Source organism: Dromaius novaehollandiae, chromosome 31 (assembly GCF_036370855.1).
Source record: "Dromaius novaehollandiae isolate bDroNov1 chromosome 31, bDroNov1.hap1, whole genome shotgun sequence".
Classification (NCBI taxonomy): Eukaryota; Metazoa; Chordata; class Aves; order Casuariiformes; family Dromaiidae; genus Dromaius; species Dromaius novaehollandiae.
This window is the reverse complement of record NC_088129.1, coordinates 975,754-997,076: the sequence shown is the minus strand read 5'-3', so window position 1 is coordinate 997,076 and position 21,323 is coordinate 975,754. Positions and strand designations below refer to the sequence as shown.

At 50.7% G+C, this 21,323-nt stretch overlaps 1 protein-coding gene and 1 long non-coding RNA gene across 2 annotated transcripts; both read left to right on the top strand.

Annotated features, from left to right (window-relative positions):
• The first annotated feature begins 1,628 nt into the window (after positions 1-1,628).
• On the top strand, positions 1,629-16,125 carry LOC135324091 (E3 ubiquitin-protein ligase TRIM39-like). The gene is made up of 5 exons (XM_064499545.1): positions 1,629-1,671; positions 2,532-2,552; positions 3,165-3,185; positions 4,695-4,721; positions 14,335-16,125. The coding sequence occupies exons 1-5, from the start codon at positions 1,629-1,631 to the stop codon at positions 14,901-14,903; spliced, it is 681 nt and encodes a 226-aa protein (XP_064355615.1). The 3' UTR covers positions 14,904-16,125.
• On the top strand, positions 7,126-10,987 carry LOC135324111 (uncharacterized). The gene is made up of 4 exons (XR_010385467.1): positions 7,126-7,325; positions 8,178-8,285; positions 10,014-10,034; positions 10,966-10,987. It is a non-coding gene; the product is annotated as an uncharacterized LOC135324111 (long non-coding RNA).
• Positions 16,126-21,323: the final 5,198 nt, after the last annotated feature.

Genomic DNA, 21,323 nt, shown 5'->3' with positions numbered 1-21,323 from the left:
CCAGCGGAGGTCTTTGTCTGGAGCTGCAACCTGCCCGACAGGGTTGCCTGCGCAACGAAAGCATGTGGGAGGGAGGCAGAGAGGGCGGGAGGGCAGAACTGAAAGGAGGTGTGAGGGAAGGCAGGAAGAAATGTGAGGAGAGGAGGCAGCTTATCGATAAGTAGGTGAAAACGGAGGCAAGGAAGACATGCTGGCTGATTGGAGGAGAAGGGAATCGTGAAGGTGTGTGAGGTCGGAAGGGCATGAGGAAGGAGTTTCAGAAGGCAGGCTAGAGGGCAGGAGGAAAGGGTTAAATGAGGGAAGGCCTGCAAGAAGGCTTTGGATGGATTGGGGGAAGGGAGGAGCAGAGGCCAGAAGGGGTAAAGATGGGCGTGAGAGAAGGGAGAAAGGTGGTGTGGGGGGAGCATGAATTCTGCGGTGAGCAAAATTCAGCTTGCGTTAGGTCTCTTTGGCTCAGGTGGGTGTCCATAGTGGTGGCCTCGTTTAGCTGTGTGACGCTAGGTGCCCAGGGGGTTTCCAGGGCAGGGCTGGACACCAGAACAGTACTGGCCTACTTGCCCCAGGCTGCCGTCTTCCGCCAAGAAGCAGTGGTCTGCTAGGGTCATGCCCGCAGTGCTTTTGCAATCCATCCAGCAGCAGTTTGTAATGGGGCCTTTGCTTTCCTTTGCAGGCCAACTGCAAGGCCAGCTAGGTGAGTGCGTGCGTGGTGGCGGGTGAGGGAGGCTGCTTGTTGCCAGAGGGGAAGGTGGGAATGGGGAGCGCAGTGTGTGCCTGGAGGCAGCCCTTTGCCTGGCCGGCCAGGCAGGAAGCCTGCTGCTTGCCTCCAAAGGTGTCCCTTGCCCTGCTGCCCTCCGCTGCCACGGCAGCCCTGGCAAGCTGGACTGAGCAGGCAGCAGGGCCTGGAAGCCAGAAGAGCTGCCATTCTTCGGAAGGCTCTCTCTCTCCGCAACACCAACACCTCTCTCTCCTTTCTGCTTCCCTTTGCCTTTTACAGACCGCCTGCTGGAAGAGCACAGTAAGCGCCCATCCCTTCTGCTACTTCTTGGGCGACCGTGAAGTGCTGAGACCTCCTTGGGGTACCTGCGCAGCTCAGGAAAGCCTCCTGGCCTCACCCCATTTTGCAGGCACACATGACGTTGTGATAATCAAGGGCCTGTAGAAAGGGAAGGTCATGACGTCAAAGGCTCTCCTTGCGCCCTGGGTTGAGAGGTTGATCCTGGAGTGGCTGGGTCGCAGAAGCTGGCCCAGGCTGGGAGCTCCAACGAGGGGAAAGGAGAAGTCACCAAGTGCCTGGGTGGGGAGCCGTGGTGGGGTGTGAGCGCAGTGCCCTGTCTTTGCTAAGTGCCTCTTCCCTTGCTTTTCTAGCTCATGCGAAGGAGGAGAAGGGTAAGTGGTCTGTGCCGCCTGGGACATGGCCCTTCTGGAGAGGTGCCGTGGCGAGAGGCAGCTGCTGGTGTCCCAAGCCCCGGGGCTTCTTGCGGCAGGCAAGGAGCCCATAGTTGTGAGCATTAGTGGAGCTGCTGCCCATGCAGAGACTGCCCAGTGGAGGTCTTTGTCTGCAGTTGCAACCTGCCCGGCAGGCTTGTGTGCGGAAAAAGAGCACGTGGGCAGGAGGCAGAGAGGGCCGGATGGCAGAAGCAAAAGGAGGTGCGAGGGAAGGAAGGAACAAAGGTGAGGAGAGAAGGAAGCAATAAGGAGGGCAAGAAGGAGGGCAGGAAGCCATCTGGCTGAGTGGAAGAGAAGGGAATGGTGGAGGTGTGTGAGGGCAGAAGGGCATGAGGAAGGAATTTCAGAAGGAAGGCTGGAGGGCAGAAGGGAAGTGTGAAAAGAAGGAAGTAAGGCCTGCAAGAAGGCTTTGGATGGATTGGGGGAAGGGTGGAGCAGAGGCCAGAAGGGGTAAAGATGGGCGTGAGAGAAGGGAGAAAGGTGGTGTGGGGGGAGCATGAATTCTGGGGTGAACAGAACTCAGCTTGTGTTAGCTCTCTGCCTCAGGTGGGTCTCCACAGCGGTGGCCTCAGTTTAGCTGTGTGACGCCAGGTGCCGAGTGGGTTTTCCAGGGCAGGGCTGGACATCAGCACAGCCTGGGCCTACTTGCCCCTGGCTGCCATCTTCTGCCCAGAAGCAGTGGTCTGCTAGGGTCCTGCCCGCAGTGCTTTTGCAATCCATCCAGCAGCAGTTTGTAATGGGGCCTTTGCTTTCCTTTGCAGGCCAACTGCAAGGCCAGCTAGGTGAGTGCGTGCGTGGTGGCGGGTGAGGGAGGCTGCTTGTTGCCAGAGGGGAAGGTGGGAATGGGGAGCGCAGTGTGTGCCTGGAGGCAGCCCTTTGCCTGGCCGGCCAGGCAGGAAGCCTGCTGCTTGCCTCCAAAGGTGTCCCTTGCCCTGCTGCCCTCCGCTGCCACGGCAGCCCTGGCAAGCTGGACTGAGCAGGCAGCAGGGCCTGGAAGCCAGAACAGCTGCCATTCTTCGGAAGGCTCTCTCTCTCCACAACACCAACACCTCTCTCTCCTTTCTGCTTCCCTTTGCCTTTTACAGACCGCCTGCTGGAAGAGCACAGTAAGCGCCCTTTCCCTTCTGCTACTTCTTGGGCAACCGCGAAGTGCTGAGGTGCCGTGAGCCTTAGTGGAGCTGCTGCCTGTGTGGAGGCTGCCCAGCGGAGGTCTTCCTGCAGGGTTGCGTGCGGAAAAAGAGCATGTGGGAGGGAGGCAGAGAGGGCTGGAGGGCAGAACTGAAAGGCTTTCGAGGAATACCTGGCCCTGCCTGTGCCGAGAGCTCTCCTCTCCAGCCTCCTCAGTTCCTGCCCTGCTCTTGAGAACTCGGCAGCCCACAGCCAGGCACTCCGTGGCAGCGGTGGCCAGCACAGCCCTGCAAGAAAGGGCAGAGTCGCTTCCTCGCAGCCCTCCATCAGGCAGGCTCTTGCTCATGCAGCATACCACTGCCCTCAGGGTGCTGAGAGCACATGGCTGCCTCAGCTCCTGCGGAGCAGAGCTGCTCCCTGACAGGGCCATGACTCCATATCCTCACGCCCGCAGAGCCCTTTTCTTCCTGGGGAGCATGAACTCCAAGAAAGGGTAGGGAGAAAGAACCAAATGCTTGGGTGTGGAGGCCCGGCGGGGTGTGAGCCCAGTGCCCTGTCTTTGCTAAGTGCCTTTTCCCTCCTTTTTGTAGCTCAGGTTAAAGAAGAAAACAGTAAGTGGTTTCTGCTGTTTGGGGCATTGCCCTTCTGAAGAGGACCCTTTCTGAGAGAGAGCTGCTGGTGCCCAAAGACCCCAGGCTTCTTGGGACAGGCAAGGAGCCCATTGTCATGAGCATCAGTGGAGCCACTGCCATTGCTGAGGGCCCCCCGCCCCCCAGCAGAGGTCTTCATCTCAGCTAGAGCCTGGCTGTCAGGGTTGCTTGAGGAACAAGTCCATGTGGGAAAGGGACAGAGGTGGAAAGAAGGAAGAACTGAACTAAGGGAAGGAAGGGAGAAGGGTAGAAGAGAAGGCAGAGAGATGTGGTGAAAGCAGGAGGGAAGGAAGGCCGATGGCTGGAAGGGATGGGAATGGTCAAAGGGAGGAAGGGCCAAAGGAGGGAAGTGCAGAAGAAAGGAGAGGAGGAAGGAGGCAGGGAAGGAAGGGAGGGATTAAAAGGAGGGATTGGATTGAAGGAAGGCAGGAGAAGAGAATCAAAGGGGTAAACATGGGAATGAAAGGCAGGCTGGGGGTGTATTGTTGCTGTGAGCAAAGTCAGCTCGTGTGAGCTCTGTTTGTCTCAGGTGGGTCTCCACAGCAGTGACATTTCTTTGGCTGTGGGACACCATCTGCCAAAAGGCTTCCCAGGACAGGGAAAGCAGTCCCCCAGTGCTTCATGCAATCCAGCCACCAGCAGTTTGTAAACACCTTCCTGCCTTCTTTTGCAATGCAACTGCAAGGGCAGCTAGGCGAGTGCTCTCTGACATGTGAGAGAGGCTCCTCGTTGCTAGAGAGGAAGGTGAGAATGGGGAGCGCTCGGTCTTGACGGGCCCAGGCCTTTGCCCTTGCAGCCAGGAACACAGCCATGAGCTCAGTCTTTGCTTCAGTGCTTCATGCTGTCCATCCACAGGCAGCATGTAACCAGACTTCTCTTTTGTTTGGTGAGGCAACTCAAAGCACAGATAGGCGAGTGCTCTCTGGCGTGTGAGAGGCTCCTTTCCCTGGAAGCCAGAGTGAGAAGGGGAAAAAGGGAGTGGGAAGAGAGCTCTGCAGTGAATTAGGTCAAATGGTCACCCGATGTGAGTGGTTAACACTGGTGTCATAGTCTCATAGATGTGGAAGTGGCACTGTGATCTGAAACGTGGTGGTTGGTCTGGAAGAGCACGCTGATTTTCCCTTCCTGGACAGCCTGTGGATATCTCTGGAGGGACATATGTTTCTCCCTTTTTCACTGTCTGCTGTCTCTCCCGCCAGGGCCCATGTCCCCTCCCCTCCTCCTTTTCAGGGGTCATGTGTGTGTGTGTGAAAGGTTTCCCAAAAAGCAATCTCTCGAATGACCCAAAGAATCCCCCCTCGTCTGGAGGATGACAGGGGCCTTTGGTGTCTTTTCTGACCTGTAGAACCAAGACGTTTCTGCAGAAGAGCATGCTCTTCTGATCAGCCACGTGAAATACACGTTAGCTCAAAGGAGACAAGGCCTCCTTCTCACATCCGCTTACTGCCTCCCTTATTCATTTTCCTACAGAGTTTTTGAACATACAGCGTCACAAAGGTAAGAGAGAAACAAAGAGGCTGACTCCCAGCTCTCCGGGCCTGGACGTATATTTGGAAGTGTATTTGTCCTACGCAGAGAACAATTCAGAGGACACCGTCTTTGCAGCAGGAATTGTTTCTTAACCTTTCCCTTCTTGCCCTGCTGCCCAAGACCCTGCACAAGCCTGCGTTACAGCAGCTGGCATTTCAAGTGGCATTCGCTCTTCTCAGAAGAAAAGGGCAGGTTTTAGGAAGAATGAGAGGCTCATTTTCAGGGAGTCAGCTGGAACATTTCTACTGCATCTGTTCCTGAGCATGCCTTGCTGACCAGTACCCGGCTGAGCATGGGCAGGGATCAGCAGCTGGGACTCTGCTGCCTACAAAGGCCGATTCAATAAGTATCCCACCAGCCACCTGGCCTGCTTCGGCCATGCAGTCTTGGCCAGCCTGATTTATCCCCAGACTCATGCAAACAGCTGATGGGCTTCTGCTTTTGCCCAGAGAAGCTGTATGTGCCAAGACACGGTTCTTTTCCTCAGCTCACCTCTGCAGAGTCTCAGTGGTGAAGGAAAAGGGTGGTAATCCCCTTACATTGCTTCTTGGCACTACTTGCATTTGCAACAGAGTGTCTCTGAGTTGCTGTGCATTTGACACACGCTGGCTGCTCTCTCAGCACAACATAGAGGAGAGCAAGGGACATGCGAGATCTGGGAGGGCAATGGTTGGAGGTATCCTGCAAAGACCGGTAGAAATTCTGACCCCCCCCGGTTTCTGGTTTCAGCAGAAGGCAGAAATCCTGGCCCCTTCCACAGAGCTGCTAAACGGGACCCCGAGACAGAAGGCTGAAACCATTCTGAGGCTTTTGGCCAGGCACTTCTCTTTCAGCTTTCCTTTCTGCCAGCTGCAATGTGCCAGCACTCAGTGACCAGCAAGGCAGGACGCTCAGTCAGGGCACCTGCTTCTTCCACCTCCAGTATGTGGGAAAGGCGGGTGTTGTGCTCAGCACTGCAAATCTCCCTCACAGCCCTTAGATGGTGCATGTGGCCACAGCAGACAGTCCCTTCCTGCCAGCTTTCATCAGGACATGTCCTGCCCCTTCACTGCACCAGTCCAACCCCCAGCACGATGCAGCTAGCACTAGGAACCTTCGGCAATCATGCAGCTGTGCCATGAGGTGGTTTAGGAGCTGATGTGACTGAGATGGAAGTGATCTTGGTTGGGTTAGCTGTTGGCTGGATGCAGCTGCCTGAAATGGCTGCCCACAAAGTCCTCTGGACACCTGTGATGGGGTAAAGGAGAGGGATGGAGTCAGGAGACCTATCTGCCCAGTCTGCTGTGCTGCTCTGCACCTGCACTCCAGGTCCCTCTCATGGTTGCACCTGTGAAGACTTGGAAGGGCAGGGGCCAGCACCAAGCCATTACCCCCTTCTCAACAAAGAGGAAAAGAAGCCACAAACCAACCAAAGACATAGCAACAAGCAACCCTGTTCACACATATACCCGTTCAAGCCGCTTGCATTTTCCATATGAAAGAAAGGGGTTTTGCAATACCGCCTTGACCTATCCTCCATATTTTTGAAACCGCTGGTGTTTGACGTTCAGGAAGTCCTGGGGTTCCTCTGGGTGTAGGAACTGCAGTTCTTGCAGTCCTTTCCCAAACCAGGTGAGATGGTCATGTCAGAAATTCTGCCATCTCCACTGCGTATTAAGTCTGTGTGACAGATGAGATACAAGGAAGGCCTAGGCTTTCAGTTAAGCATAGTTAAGCTAACTCAAAGGGTTGTTCTCTTGATAGTAGTAGATTTGCACTGAAACTCCCTTAAGCCACAGCTTTTTCTCCTCTGGCTTGTGTCTTCTACGTCTCTTGTGTGCAACACCTGTCAGAGGTGTTCCCCATTTGGCAGAGCCAAGGATTCCACAAGCAAATGTTAGCAAAGGGCCCGAGGTCTTTGACAAGCGTTTGTAAGGATTAGCAATAGGAAGAAGTGGCTGATGGTCTGACAGAACCATGTGATCAGTGCTTGGGCACATAAGGAACAAACCTAATGTGACTCCACAGAGCCCGGTGGGAACGGGTGCAACCTGGAAGCTGCCTGGCTGTGGTTGCACAGACCTAAGCGCAGTCTGAACTACTTTTCTTCTCTGAGAGGCTGTCCTCCTGAGGAAGGAGAGAAACACCTCTTAGCAGACACCCACTCTGTGGGAGGCAGGGACAATACTGTCCACGCTGTAGAGAAGAGAAGGATGACTGGGGCTTTGCTGTTTCCCTGGTTGTGCAAACCAGCCCGGGCCTGCCTAGCTCCTGCCTCATACATTTCCCCTTGGTGCTGTGGTGGGATACAGAGGATGGGCATGGGGAAGGGTGGGAAGGTCATTCATACACATGAACCCCTTGCACTGGGATATGACTGTCCGCAGGAAAGATGAGGTTTCAGTCCAAAGGAGTCACTGTGACAGGAGCAATGCTGGCTCTGTAGCCAGAAGCTGGAGGTATGAAACTCAGCTTTCTGGTACTCATAAGCTCGTTTTGCTTACATGCATGCAGTAAAGAGTGAAAATGGCCTAACAAGCTGTATTTCCATTAAAGGTGTGAAAGGAGAGATCAGGAACAAGGATAAACAAGGTAAGAGACCACACCCAGTTTTAAGAGCAGCTGTGATGATTCTCCAGGTCTCCTGCCTCTGGTGAGGTGACTGCGATCACCCAGTTACTTTTCCCCCCACATCCCTGTATTACCCCTGCCTCACAGTCTGGGATGGTTTCACCTGTTGGGGGACCAAGGCTCCATCTGTGATGAACTCAACTGTCAGCTACCCCTCTTTGCTGTTCTGTATCCACCCCAGCAGCCCTGCCTCCCTTGCCTTCCTGCTCCCCTGCCTGCTTTTTCTCACTACCACAACTTCTGTGAGGAGAGCCCCTGGCAGGAATGGTCGTGACACGGAGAAAGGAGACATCCCTGCAGCAAAATGAGAGCCTTACAAACAACTTCGCACCCTTGCCAGCATTCTCATTCTTTCTCCCAACCATCTCCCACCCCATGCTCTAACCTTTGCTGGGGTGTTGTCACAGTACCTGCTCAGCTCAGGAAAGTTTCCTGGCCCTACCCAGTTGTGCAGGGCAAAGGACTCCTGGTGCCTTCTTGAAGAGGCTGGATATGTATCCCCTATATCCTCAATTTCCAACTCCTTTTTCTCCTTCAGAAAACTTCATATGAAATACACTTTCCACTGCTATGCTTGCAACTTAGATGTTAGAGGTGAAAAGAAAGTTTCTAATGTTGTTCTTGCTTTGATCTGTGCCATTCTCTGAATTGGAAATATTGTACATGCCTCTAGCCTCCTCAGACTCAGTGTCCTTTTGGGCAATCTCAGGAATTAATTTGGAAAGCCAAAATAAAGGTTTTATGTCAAGACACCAAGATACTAGATGATCCAACTTATTCTACTGACATGAAATACTCAATATAATCTTTTAGAAAATGCAGGCTGGTCTGCACCGTTCATCGTGCTAACAACTTTGGCATGCCTCCTCCTCGTTTTTATCCTACTCCTCTGTTCCGTTGGCAATAGACGAAAACAGGAAGGTAAGATTTTGAAGGAACCCTCTGGTATCTTTTGTTCCCTCCATAATGTGAAATTAAACCCAAGAATTTAGTGATAAACCATAGTCACCGAGTGCCATGCCCTCAGGCATCCAAGTCATCCATGGCAAATGTGACAAAAGACAGACAGGAGACTTGTGTTCTTCTGGAGCAAGAGCTGCAGGCAAAGTGAGATCCATAGTAAAAAGAGGATCCCACCATAGGAGTCAGAAGACTATGGGCTCTCACTCCTCTGCTGTGTAATGCATGTTCCATTCCACCGTCATGTCCATTGCTCTGTCACACATGTGTAATCATTTCCACCAGTATTCCACTCACCATTGTTTGGAAAACATCAGGTTTACAGTGGTTAGTTAAATTACAAGAATCCTAGCCTTTCTGTTTTCTACCAGACAAGGCAGAGTCCTGGCCAAAATGTCCCTGTCAGCACAGGTTCAAATCCCAGGCCTATGCAATGAGATGCAAAATTTTCTGTTCAATTTAAAGGATTTTCACACTTCAACCTGCATAGTGCTTTGGTGGTCTTTAGTCCATAAACTATGGCAACAACCATGCAATACTTGGTTCACTAGCACTTCTGCTTTTCCGAGTATAGCCTCAGACAAGGAAATCCTCAGGAGGAATTGCGAGGAGAAAGCTTCCCTGTGTTTTTACCCACTACTACATTTTTGCGGTGCCTGCAGACAATGCCTTTTGTGGTGTGTTTTTAATGTGTCTTTCCTCTTCTTTGATATGCGAAGAACTAAAAATTAAATGGGATCACTCCAATCTAGCAAAAGGTGGTTTATCTCCCCCCTGCCCCCAAATATCTACTGTGTAGACATTTCACCTTAAGCGTCTTGATTTCACACTGAGTCCTGTCCTTGGAGGTAGATTAGATGAATTTTGAATTTTTGAAGCTCCAATCTCTTTTCTGAGTAGAAGCTACTCTCTGCTTGACCCCATGTCTGAGATCTGGAAATACAAGTGGGTTCTGTGTGAAATATCTATCTTCTGTGTCCAAAATAGCAATCACAAAGATCCTTTTTGTAACCTGTTTTTTTCCTTATTCTTTTGTATTTTTTTTTCTTCTTCTTCAAGATGCCCTTGAGAATACAGAAGGTATTATATTCTGAACAATGGCTAAATGTAAGACATTTCTTAGAAGAAATAAAGGAAAAGCTTACATGTAAAATGCAATTTTCTTTTCCAGGGCGAAAGGAAAAGCAGTTAGGAATGTTTAACTGTACACATCTCTGAGCTTTAGGGGGAAAGAGGCCACTCTTCTTGTTGCTTCTAACCATGCCATTAGATGTTTTTGCATGGCCAGGGTTGGTGTGAAGCAACTTGGCTCTCTGCCAGTTCTTCTTCAGGGATGAGGCTGCTATTGCATGAGAATTAGTGCAGTCGAGCTACATGTGTTGATAGCTTATATATATATTTATGTCCTGTGAGTTTTTCCACATTCTGCCATTGACTTTGGCCACCTGAGCAGGAGATCCAAGAGGCAGCAGGCTGGCAGGCCAGGCAGCGCACAGAGGGGTAATCAGTAGGCATCAGGCAGAAATGGCAACACAGACAGTTGTGGGTGAGGAAGGGGTTTGGGTGCCTAGAGAGAGTTGGAAAGGGTTTGGCCTGCCACAGACTTCTTCCCAGAGAGAAGCTCTGTTTACTTCTTTCCAATTCAAACTGACAACATCCATATATTAAAAAACATCTTTTATTTTGCAGTGCCACTCTTGTCAGAGTATGGTAAGTGTCCCTTTGCTTTGCAAATAAGCCCTTGAAAAATACATTTAAAGATGTGGGCTAATGTCTGTAAGGGATTACCACCCTGCACTTGGATGGAGTGGGCTGTTTCCCCTTCCCTGTGGCAGTACAGAGCATTTGTTTATACAAATGTGGCATTTTAAGAACATTGGTAGTTACTGAAACTGGTAAATAGGTCAAACACAATTTCTAGAAGACAGGGTGAATAAGAATCCATGGGCAGAGGGAGAAGAATGACACCAGATGCAGTCCCATTATATGAGGAGCTGAACAGAATTGACAAACAGAGACCGTAGAGTGATGGCAGGAATGCCATGGATGTTAGAATAGGAGAGAGGGGAAAAGATTGAAAGAGTTAGGCAAAAAAGGCAGAGACAAAGAATGATGGAAGGAAAGAAGGAAGGAAGTGTAAAGGCTATGGAAAAGGAAGGGAGAGAGGGAAGAAAGAAAAGTATCAGGAGCCCTGTAAGCCAAAGTCATCTTGTGTGTTCTCTCTTTGGCTCAGTGGATATCCACAGCGGTTGCCTCTATTTGGCTGGGTCATAAAAGCTGCCAAGATATTTCTGAGAGCAAGGCTTGGTGTCAGCACAATCCTGGACTAGTTGATGAGGCTTGTTGACTTCTCAGGTGGATCAGAGCCTTAACGAGGTGTTCCTTTTAGTGTTCTATGCAACTCATCCACCACGTCAAGCTTGCTGGGAGGGTCCCTCTCTGCCTTCTCCTCACGACAGAAGCATACCCCATATTATGCAGCATGACCTGGCAGGTCTGGCTTGTAAAACACTTAGGAAACTCAAAGGAATCTGTCATTTTCTTAGAAGCACCAAAACCATAGTAGCATGCTCCCCCAGGGCTTCAAGGAATCCATCCAACAAGCAGCAGTTTGTAATGGGGCCTTTGCTTTCCTTTGCAGGCCAACTGCAAGGCCAGCTAGGTGAGTGCGTGCGTGGTGGCGGGTGAGGGAGGCTGCTTGTTGCCAGAGGGGAAGGTGGGAATGGGGAGCGCAGTGTGTGCCTGGAGGCAGCCCTTTGCCTGGCCGGCCAGGCAGGAAGCCTGCTGATTGCCTCCAAAGGTGTCCCTTGCCCTGCTGCCCTCCGCTGCCACGGCAGCCCTGGCAAGCTGGACTGAGCAGGCAGCAGGGCCTGGAAGCCAGAAGAGCTGCCATTCTTCGGAAGGCTCTCTCTCTCCACAACACCAACACCTCTCTCTCCTTTCTGCTTCCCTTTGCCTTTTACAGACCGCCTGCTGGAAGAGCACAGTAAGGGCCCTTTCCCTTCTGCTACTTCTTGGGCAACCGCGAAGTGCTGAGGTGCCGTGAGCCTTAGTGGAGCTGCTGCCTGTGTGGAGGCTGCCCAGCGGAGGTCTTCCTGCAGGGTTGCGTGCGGAAAAAGAGCATGTGGGAGGGAGGCAGAGAGGGCTGGAGGGCAGAACTGAAAGGCTTTCGAGGAATACCTGGCCCTGCCTGTGCCGAGAGCTCTCCTCTCCAGCCTCCTCAGTTCCTGCCCTGCTCTTGAGAACTCGGCAGCCCACAGCCAGGCACTCCGTGGCAGCGGTGGTCAGCACAGCCCTGCAAGAAAGGGCAGAGTCCCTTCCTCGCAGCCCTCCATCAGGCAGGCTCTTGCTCATGCAGCATACCACTGCCCTCAGGGTGCTGAGAGCACATGGCTGCCTCAGCTCCTGCGGAGCAGAGCTGCTCCCTGACAGGGCCATGACTCCATATCCTCACGCCCGCAGAGCCCTTTTCTTCCTGGGGAGCATGAACTCCAAGAAAGGGTAGGGAGAAAGAACCAAATGCTTGGGTGTGGAGTCCCAGTGGGGGGTGAGCCCAGTGCCCTGTCTTTGCTAAGTGCCTTTTCCCTCCTTTTTGTAGCTCAGGTTAAAGAAGAAAACAGTAAGTGGTTTCTGCTGTCTGGGGCATTGCCCTTCTGAAGAGGACCCTTTCTGAGAGAGAGCTGCTGGTGCCCAAAGACCCCAGGCTTCTTGGGACAGGCAAGGAGCCCATTGTCATGAGCATCAGTGGAGCCACTGCCATTGCTGAGGGCCCCCCGCCCCCCAGCAGAGGTCTTCATCTCAGCTAGAGCCTGGCTGTCAGGGTTGCTTGAGGAACAAGTCCATGTGGGAAAGGGACAGAGGTGGAAAGAAGGAAGAACTGAACTAAGGGAAGGAAGGGAGAAGGGTAGAAGAGAAGGCAGAGAGATGTGGTGAAAGCAGGAGGGAAGGAAGGCCGATGGCTGGAAGGGATGGGAATGGTCAAAGGGAGGAAGGGCCAAAGGAGGGAAGTGCAGAAGAAAGGAGAGGAGGAAGGAGGCAGGGAAGGAAGGGAGGGATTAAAAGGAGGGAATGGATTGAAGGAAGGCAGGAGAAGAGAATCAAAGGGGTAAACATGGGAATGAAAGGCAGGCTGGGGGTGTATTGTTGCTGTGAGCAAAGTCAGCTCGTGTGAGCTCTGTTTGTCTCAGGTGGGTCTCCACAGCAGTGACATTTCTTTGGCTGTGGGACACCATCTGCCAAAAGGCTTCCCAGGACAGGGAAAGCAGTCCCCCAGTGCTTCATGCAATCCAGCCACCAGCAGTTTGTAAACACCTTCCTGCCTTCTTTTGCAATGCAACTGCAAGGGCAGCTAGGCGAGTGCTCTCTGACATGTGAGAGAGGCTCCTCGCTGCTAGAGAGGAAGGTGAGAATGGGGAGCGCTCGGTCTTGACGGGCCCAGGCCTTGGCCCTTGCAGCCAGGAACACAGCCATGAGCTCAGTCTTTGCTTCAGTGCTTCATGCTGTCCATCCACAGGCAGCATGTAACCAGACTTCTCTTTTGTTTGGTGAGGCAACTCAAAGCACAGATAGGCGAGTGCTCTCTGGCGTGTGAGAGGCTCCTTTCCCTGGAAGCCAGAGTGAGAAGGGGAAAAAGGGATTGGGAAGAGAGCTCTGCAGTGAATTAGGTCAAATGGTCACCCGATGTGAGTGGTTAACACTGGTGTCATAGTCTCATAGATGTGGAAGTGGCACTGTGATCTGAAACGTGGTGGTTGGTCTGGAAGAGCACGCTGATTTTCCCTTCCTGGACAGCCTGTGGATATCTCTGGAGGGACATATGTTTCTCCCTTTTTCACTGTCTGCTGTCTCTCCCGCCAGGGCCCATGTCCCCTCCCCTCCTCCTTTTCAGGGGTCATGTGTGTGTGTGTGAAAGGTTTCCCAAAAAGCAATCTCTCGAATGACCCAAAGAATCCCCCCTCGTCTGGAGGATGACAGCGGCCTTTGGTGTCTTTTCTGACCTGTAGAACCAAGACGTTTCTGCAGAAGAGCATGCTCTTCTGATCAGCCACGTGAAATACACGTTAGCTCAAAGGAGACAAGGCCTCCTTCTCACATCCGCTTACTGCCTCCCTTATTCATTTTCCTACAGAGTTTTTGAAAATACAGCGTCACAAAGGTAAGAGAGAAACAAAGAGGCTGACTCCCAGCTCTCCGGGCCTGGACGTATATTTGGAAGTGTATTTGTCCTACGCAGAGAACAATTCAGAGGACACCGTCTTTGCAGCAGGAATTGTTTCTTAACCTTTCCCTTCTTGCCCTGCTGCCCAAGACCCTGCACAAGCCTGTGTTACAGCAGCTGGCATTTCAAGTGGCATTCACTTTTCTCAGAAGAAAAGGGCAGGTTTTAGGAAGAATGAGAGGCTCATTTCAGGGAGTCAGCTGGAACATTTCTACTGCATCTGTTCCTGAGCATGCCTTGTTGACCAGTACCCGGCTGAGCATGGGCAGGGATCAGCAGCTGGGACTCTGCTGCCTACAAAGGCCGATTCAATAAGTATCCCACCAGCCACCTGGCCTGCTTCGGCCATGCAGTCTTGGCCAGCCTGATTTATCCCCAGACTCATGCAAATAGCTGATGGGCTTCTGCTTTTGCCCAGAGAAGCTGTATGTGCCAAGACACGGTTCTTTTCCTCAGCTCACCTGTGCAGAGTCTCAGTGGTGAAGGAAAAGGGTGGTAATCCCCTACATTCCTTCTTGGCACTACTTGCATTTGCAACAGAGTGTCTCTGAGTTGCTGTGCATTTGACACACGCTGGCTGCTCTCTCAGCACGACATAGAGGAGAGCAAGGGACATGCGAGATCTGGGAGGGCAATGGTTGGAGGTATCCTGTAGCAGAGGCTAACTAGGGAAGATGGAAGAGGAAGGGGAGGGATGGCAAGGGGACAGGAATATGGGGAGCCAGGGTAGAAAGTTTCAGAAAAGCAGCCCTCGTGGTTTTTGATACTGAAGGAATGACTTGGTCTTTGCAGTGGATGTGTGCCTGGATGCTGACACAGCTCATCCAAGGCTGGAGGTGTCTACAGATGGGGAGAGAGTGACAGACACTGGCACTGCCAGACATGTGCCCAGGACAGAGAAGAGATTTGATTCCCACACTTTCCTTTTGGCCAAGGAAGGATACACATCTGGGAAACACTATTGGGAAGTGGATGTTGGAAAGAGAAGAAACTGGGATGTGGGCATTGCCTGGGAGCCTGTGGCTCGCAAAGGGACACTGACTCTGTCTCCTAAGAATGGCTTCTGGGTCATAGGGTTAGCAGATGGGCGAGAGTATTGGGCCCGCACAGAGCCTTGGACCCGTTTGGCTGTGAGTGGGAAACCACAAAAGATTGGGATCTTCCTGGACACCACAGCCAAGCAGCTGTGCTTTTATAATGTCAGCAAGAAGACAGCTGTGTACACTTTCAGCCTTGGTGGAGATAGCAGCCAGGAAGGGAAGTTCTTTCCCTTCTTCTCAACAGGCTCCACTTCTGCAAAGCTCGACACAGAGCCACTGAAAATAGTCCAGGGCTTTGAGGAGGATCATGATGATGAGTAAATGGATTACCAATATGGAGATCCAGGAAGAGACTGCACTCCTATCAGACATCTATCCCCAGCTTTGTGCCCTCCAATCAAAGCGCTACAGCAAATTCCTACCAGACACTCCCATCACTGCTTGCTAATCCTCCAATGCTAGTCCTTTAATGCCAGTCAAGAAGGAGAAGCCTTCGAGTTCAGGCTGCTAGCCAATCACTGCAGTTTCCCTTCACTTCTTGTTTATATGCCAATCACTGAAAACAGCAGATAACATCCGTGAAGTGTATTTGTCCAAAAAGACAGCCCTCCTATGGGACGGGAAGGCTTTGTGAGGAGCTTCCAACCACACTTCTCAACAACACCTCAGACTTGTATGCCTGGACCATCACATGTCACACCAGGTCCCTCCCCTGCCAGGTCAAAGAAGCAGGCACCTCCTAAAAGCAGCTTGACTCTCCGCTCATCAGTGCTGCAGAAACCCCCTTCGTTTTGGAAGGGTGTGAAAGCCATTTTCAGAGATTCTCAGAGAGTGAATAGCCTTCCCTTTGAGGTGAGAAAGGACTGACCTCACGCATCAAAATCAAGGTACGCGAGCTTTCCAGGTCCATTAGTGCTCTGCCCAGCTCTCCTGCCTTCCTGCCGTTTCTGGCTGCACGTGTTCAGTCACTTGTCTAATGCTCTCCCTTTTGATTCAGCACTCAGCACTGAACCTAGGCGCTGACTATACAAAGTGAACCACTTGATGGGCTGTGAGAGGGAAACCAAGCAAGACTGCAGGCCATTTGCACTCATCCTCAAGAACACTGTCATTTGGCAAAACCCATGCAAAGTCTCCCTCGCACAGTTCTCCAAATAGCCTCTGGCAGAAGGAGAATGTCTTTCCCTCCCTCTCTGTTGTGGGTGACTGCTGCCAGAACACCCGATCCCAAGGTGCTGGCAGTAGCACAATCAACAGAGGAGGCACCAGACACACAGTCAAGCTCCTGGCAGAAAAAGCTGGCAGAGTGAGATCCATTTCATCAATCTCTTATTTTAGAGCGAAAGGCAGCTGCAGCCCAACATGCTCTCCAGCAAGCTCTGGTTGGCAGGATGCAGCAACTGGCACAGACACATCAGACCAGCTACGACTCTCTGCTCTTCTGCCTGATTTTGCTAACGCTGATTGTCAAAAATCCAGCTGTAATGCTTGTGCCAAGTGCATTGCATGTAACTGGGATTATAAACAGCAATGGATGTGGGAATTTTATTGCTGTTTTGTTCCTTTGACAGCTTCTCAATGTCCTTTAATTCTTAAGCAACTAAAGGACCGTAGCTCTCGTACAGGTGAGGAAGCCAAGCAGGGGCCAGCTCCTCTGATGCCCATGATCCAGAGTGCGGGATGCAGTGGAGCTGGGTTCCCAAACACTTACTGCATCCAGCGGAGGAAAACTTCATGGCGTGTATTTACAAGCCTTACAGAGACATCTGCAAGAGCTGAGCAGCAGTCATTTGCTAGAGTCACCTCCCCAAGAGAGGGCCGAGGGGATGGTGAGGGATGGAAGACTTTCTCCTTGAAAACTCCATGACTGAATCAATAAAGGCAGATCATGAAGTGAACTTTAAAGCAAAGAGCAAATCGCAGAGTGTTAAGTCGTGTAACCTGCTGAATTTTAGGAGGTGGGGCACATCTGTTTTAATCCATTTCCCTTCCCTGGTTTCCCAGTACACGGGTCTGCAGGACATGGCAGCCTCCTCAGGGCACCTGGCAGATTCCATGCCCTCCCTGAAGGTCTTGGCAGCAGGGCTTCACCCTCTCTTCACCTCCCCATTCAGAGTGGTAGTCAGGGTCCTGTCCAAGGTGTCCCAGAGGATGCAGGGCACAGGGTCAGGAATATCTTGGGGACCTCTGTCTGCCCTGGCATGGGAGCCATCTGCCTCATACACACTGCCCTGATGGTGACCCCTGCAGAGGAGAAGCACATCCCACAGAGCTGTCTACTGCCTTTCCCACCTCAGTCATGCTCTGTCTCTACAGAGGAGCACAGAGCATATGGCAGGATGCCCTGCCCACTACACCTCCTCTGCCCCCTAAACATGAGCAGGATGCCCTGGAGTTTACTTACTACCTGTCCCCACCTCTACCACCGGAAACCCCTGTCCCTCAGGCTTGCTCACGGGGGAGGTGAAATTGCAGTGTCAACCTTTGTCTTTTTTTAAAGGCAACATGATTCTTAAAAGGAAAAGAATGCCGCGTTGCACACATGACTTCCTTCAGTGCTGTACCTCATTCTTTCCCTCAGTCTACAAAAATTTTTTTTGCTCTACTGGAGATATTGTTAAGGAGGTATTGAAGGTGCAGATGCTGGAAAGGAATCTCTTGTTGCTCAGACCTCTGGAAGATCTAGGCTTTTAAGTGGTCTTCCCCTATCTTTCATCCTTTCTCTCCTACAGCCTTTATCTGCCCTGTGGAGGCAGGAACCCCACATGGAGTGGGAAGCAGAGAGGGGGCACATACATATGTCAGAGTTCCTGCTATCGGCAGGCTTGCTGCCTCCTCTTCTGGGTCCAGCTGGTTATTCCCTGTAGGCCTGGGAGGGAGAGACCCCTGGCTGTAGAAGAACACACCATCGCTTCCCCTTCCTTCCCCCAAAGAAGACAAAGTGAGGCAGGGTCGCACGAGCACACTACCTGCTCTCATGTTTCATCCTTCCATTTTCTCCCAACCAGGTTAAATTTCCTTTTACACCAGCAAACAACGTCCCTCTCATATGTTTCCTCACTGCTCACCCACCTGCCTGAGAGGCAGGCTGTGGAGGTTTACAACACCTGCTTTCACACCCAGCCTCAGCTCCCCTCATCTCTAGAATGGACTGAGGACTCTCTGGTCTTTGTGCAGGAAGCAGCCTGCCTGCAGTGTATTTCACAGCTGCTCATTAACTAGAAATTACTGTAAAACTGAAGAATATTTTATGCTCTGAAGGGATGAAGAAGGTTACCTAAATCTAAAGCTCACCATTGTTTTCTGAAGATCCAGCCTCCAGAAGTGAGTCTAAATGGCACTTATTTCAATTATTGTTCCTTGCATTTTTTTTTGCTTGGGAATAGCAAAACAAACAAACAAACGAACAAACAATACTGTAGCAGTGCCGCTTTCAGTGACAGTCCACCTGGAGCATAATGCGGACGTGTCTATATATTACATTGGGTTTCTGTGTACACTTATTTTATCGAATTGAGGTATTTCTCATGGGGATTAAGCATTGTCCAGGTTCATTGACTGTAACTCTTATGAAGCATTTTCAGTAGGACTGCTAGTTAATTCTCCTCCACACACATCTTGTGCACTCTAGAGCTACCTCCTTCTTCCAGTTTCAAAATTGTTCTGCCGATACCAGAAGCCTCAATACACGAATGTCTCTCCACATACTGTAACATGTTTCTGCCATTGTAAAATGTCCTTTAGGAGTTAAGAATTTGCATTCCTACCTTTTTTCTTTTTTCATGTGTGATATTAGACACCTATGTTCAGATACATTGCCTTTGTCCATGCTAGTGCCTTTAGCTGAAAGGTCCTCTCGAATCTCCTCTGCGATAAATTCACTTTGTTAATATTGTCAGTCACAACACTGGGGACTTCAGAAGGCTTCTAAACTGTTTGAAATACATTTCCCTATGGTGTGCCTGAAGCTGACAGGCTAAAATCTGAAATTTCAAACTCTTCTTGTCAGTGGTGAGTGTGTAAACAGAAGAGGCAAAAAACCCAAAGAAGTTCAGCAACCAAAATCAAAGCACAGGTCCTGTGCCAATGATCCATTGGTCATGGGGTTCTTTAGCATTTGGGGGGAAATAAGGTTTATATGAGGGCAGTCTTTTCCTCTGCAGCACCATATATCTTCATGTGTGGCTGCGTGTCCCCTCATAGCTCTATGTGATCTTAAGTCACTGCAAGCCTTAAGCATTTCAAGCTATATCCTAACAAGAGTTCAGTGCAACTTAGGATCTAAGTCCACATTTACAGAACATGAGCAATCCTTCATGCAGCTCCTAAGGAAGCCTGTGGGCACTCAAACACTTTAGGCACATAATTTTTGCAATGTTAGAGCTCCCAGTTCACTCAAAGTTATGTCTCTGGATGCATGCAGAGCCAGAACTACAAGCTCCTCGGAATTTTAACGTTAAAAACAAAACCAAAAACAAACAAAGAAACAAACAAGCAAACAAACAAACCCAGCCATGTGTCTACATGAGCTGTTGGGGTGGGTAGGTTCATGTAGTGCTTTATAGGCTTCCAGCACTATAAATGCTGAAATGTTCACATTCAGCACAAAACGTTCTCAGTACCTCTGGCTCACTCTGTTTATCATGTAATGCCCTAATTCCAAGCAAGCAGATAGAAACACATGCATTCCTCCCATTCATATTTTCTCTTTTCTTTTTTCAGCCTGACCTAAGAGCATGGGTTTCAAACGTAAGTCTGTGACCATTTCACAAGGAGGGGGAAGAGGATGGGGAGGAAAAAGAAAAGGAGAGGTAACAGCCAGAAAAGCCACTGCAACGACAGAAAAAGGGATGAATCAGAACCCGTTCACCAGCTGAAAAGAAACAAATGCATTAGCATGATTTCACTGAAAACAAAGAGTGAATTCTAGCCTGGGTCCTTTCCTATGGGATGCCACAAGACTTGCAGAAGCATGCTGTCTGCTAAAATGCTTCTCTGCCTCTCTGGGTGCCTGCCTCTCTACCTTCCAAGTGTTGCTGTAAGACTGACGGGAGTAGTCACCTGGAAAGAAGAAGAGGACTGTATTGGTGCCTGGACCTGGGCAAAGGCTGAAGCGTGGCCTTGGCTTTGCATCTTCTGGCATCAGACCATTCCCGAGACATTCAGGCTTTATTAGTTCTGCTGCTAAGGGACACATGCGTTTGGCTAGCTGCCTATTTCACTTGTGCTGACTCTCCTTCATCTCCTTTTCTTTTTCCTTCTGCTCTCTTTGCATCAGTTTAACAATGGCTCTTTGCTTCTTCCCGTTATTTACTTGGGGGTCAGCTCTTCAGGTTCTTCTGCTTTTTCATGCCAGCAAACCGCCAGTGTTAGCTCACGTACAGAGGAATATGAGAGTGCCAGGGAAGATGGGAGAGACCAGCATGCAAAGCACCTCATCTCTCTGATGAAGTTGCAAAGTCACAGATATTACGTCCAGCAAGGGAACACTGTGTACAGTTCCTATCACTGTGGGTTAGATCGAAGGTCTGGCTACAGAATAGTACCTCAGGTGCTAAGGAAACCTTTTGCAGGACTTGTAGAACTTGCTGGAGGAAAATGGGAAAACAGGGAGCCTAAACACAACCAAGCATCAAAAGCGACAGACTGAGAAAAGCTTTTACCAAGGGATACAGAGGGGAAAATCTAAGTTTGCATCATTCAGTCAGAGACACAGTGACTCACACTTTTTTAACATGTTCTTTTTAAGCCTCTGGAGCTGGTCCTTTCCATGAATGGAAAAAAAATTGTGCCACGATTACTGGAGGAATTGCTGTTATTTCCTGTGTCATATCGTTTCTCTTTTGGAAACGTGCAGGTGAGGGTCTCTGCAATTAAAAGGCCTCATTTTCCCTTGCAAAGAAAATTGTTTTTCTCAAAGTGACTATTCACCAAGCCAAAGAAAAGAAAGATGCAGCCAAAAAAATATTTTGAAGCAAAGGGCTTCTACAAATGGCCCAGGAAGCTCTTGCCCTGAGGACCACTAGAACAGAAGCCATTCTTCAGCCTACCTAGCAGAGGCCTTAATCTGTGACTGGAGCCTGCCCACCAAGCTCAAATTAGAAAGAGGACCACGTGGGAAGGAGGAATTGAGGGAAAGAGGGAAAGGGCAATGGATGGAAGGAGAAGTGGAGGGAAACTGAAGAAGGGAGGAAAGGAGGGAGAAAAACTAATTTTCCTGTTGGTAAATAGAACTTTGAGTGAGGTCTCCTCTGTCTCAGGTACATATCCACTTCTCAAACAAGGCAAAATATAACTGCTGAGACGTCCTTGAGGTAGCTGCGCAGCTAAGGAAAGGCTCCTGGCCTCACCCCGTTTTGCAGGCACACATGACATTGTGATAATCAAGGTCCTATAGAAAGGGAAGATCATGACGTCCAAGGCTCTCCTTGGGCCCAAGGCTGAGAGGTTGGTCTTGGAGTGGCTGGGGCACAGAAGCCGGCTCAGAAAGAGAGCGCCATCCAGGGGAAGGCAGAAGTCACCAAGTCCCTGGGTCAGGGGTCGTGGCAGGCTGTGAGCGCAGTGCCCTGTCTTTGCTAAGTGCCTCTTCCCTTGCTTTTCTAGCTCATGCGAAGGAGGAGAAGGGTAAGTGGTCTGTGCCGCCTGGGACATGGCCCTTCTGGAGAGGTGCCGTGGCGAGAGGCAGCTGCTGGTGTCCCAAGCCCCGGGGCTTCTTGCGGCAGGCAAGGAGCCCATAGTTGT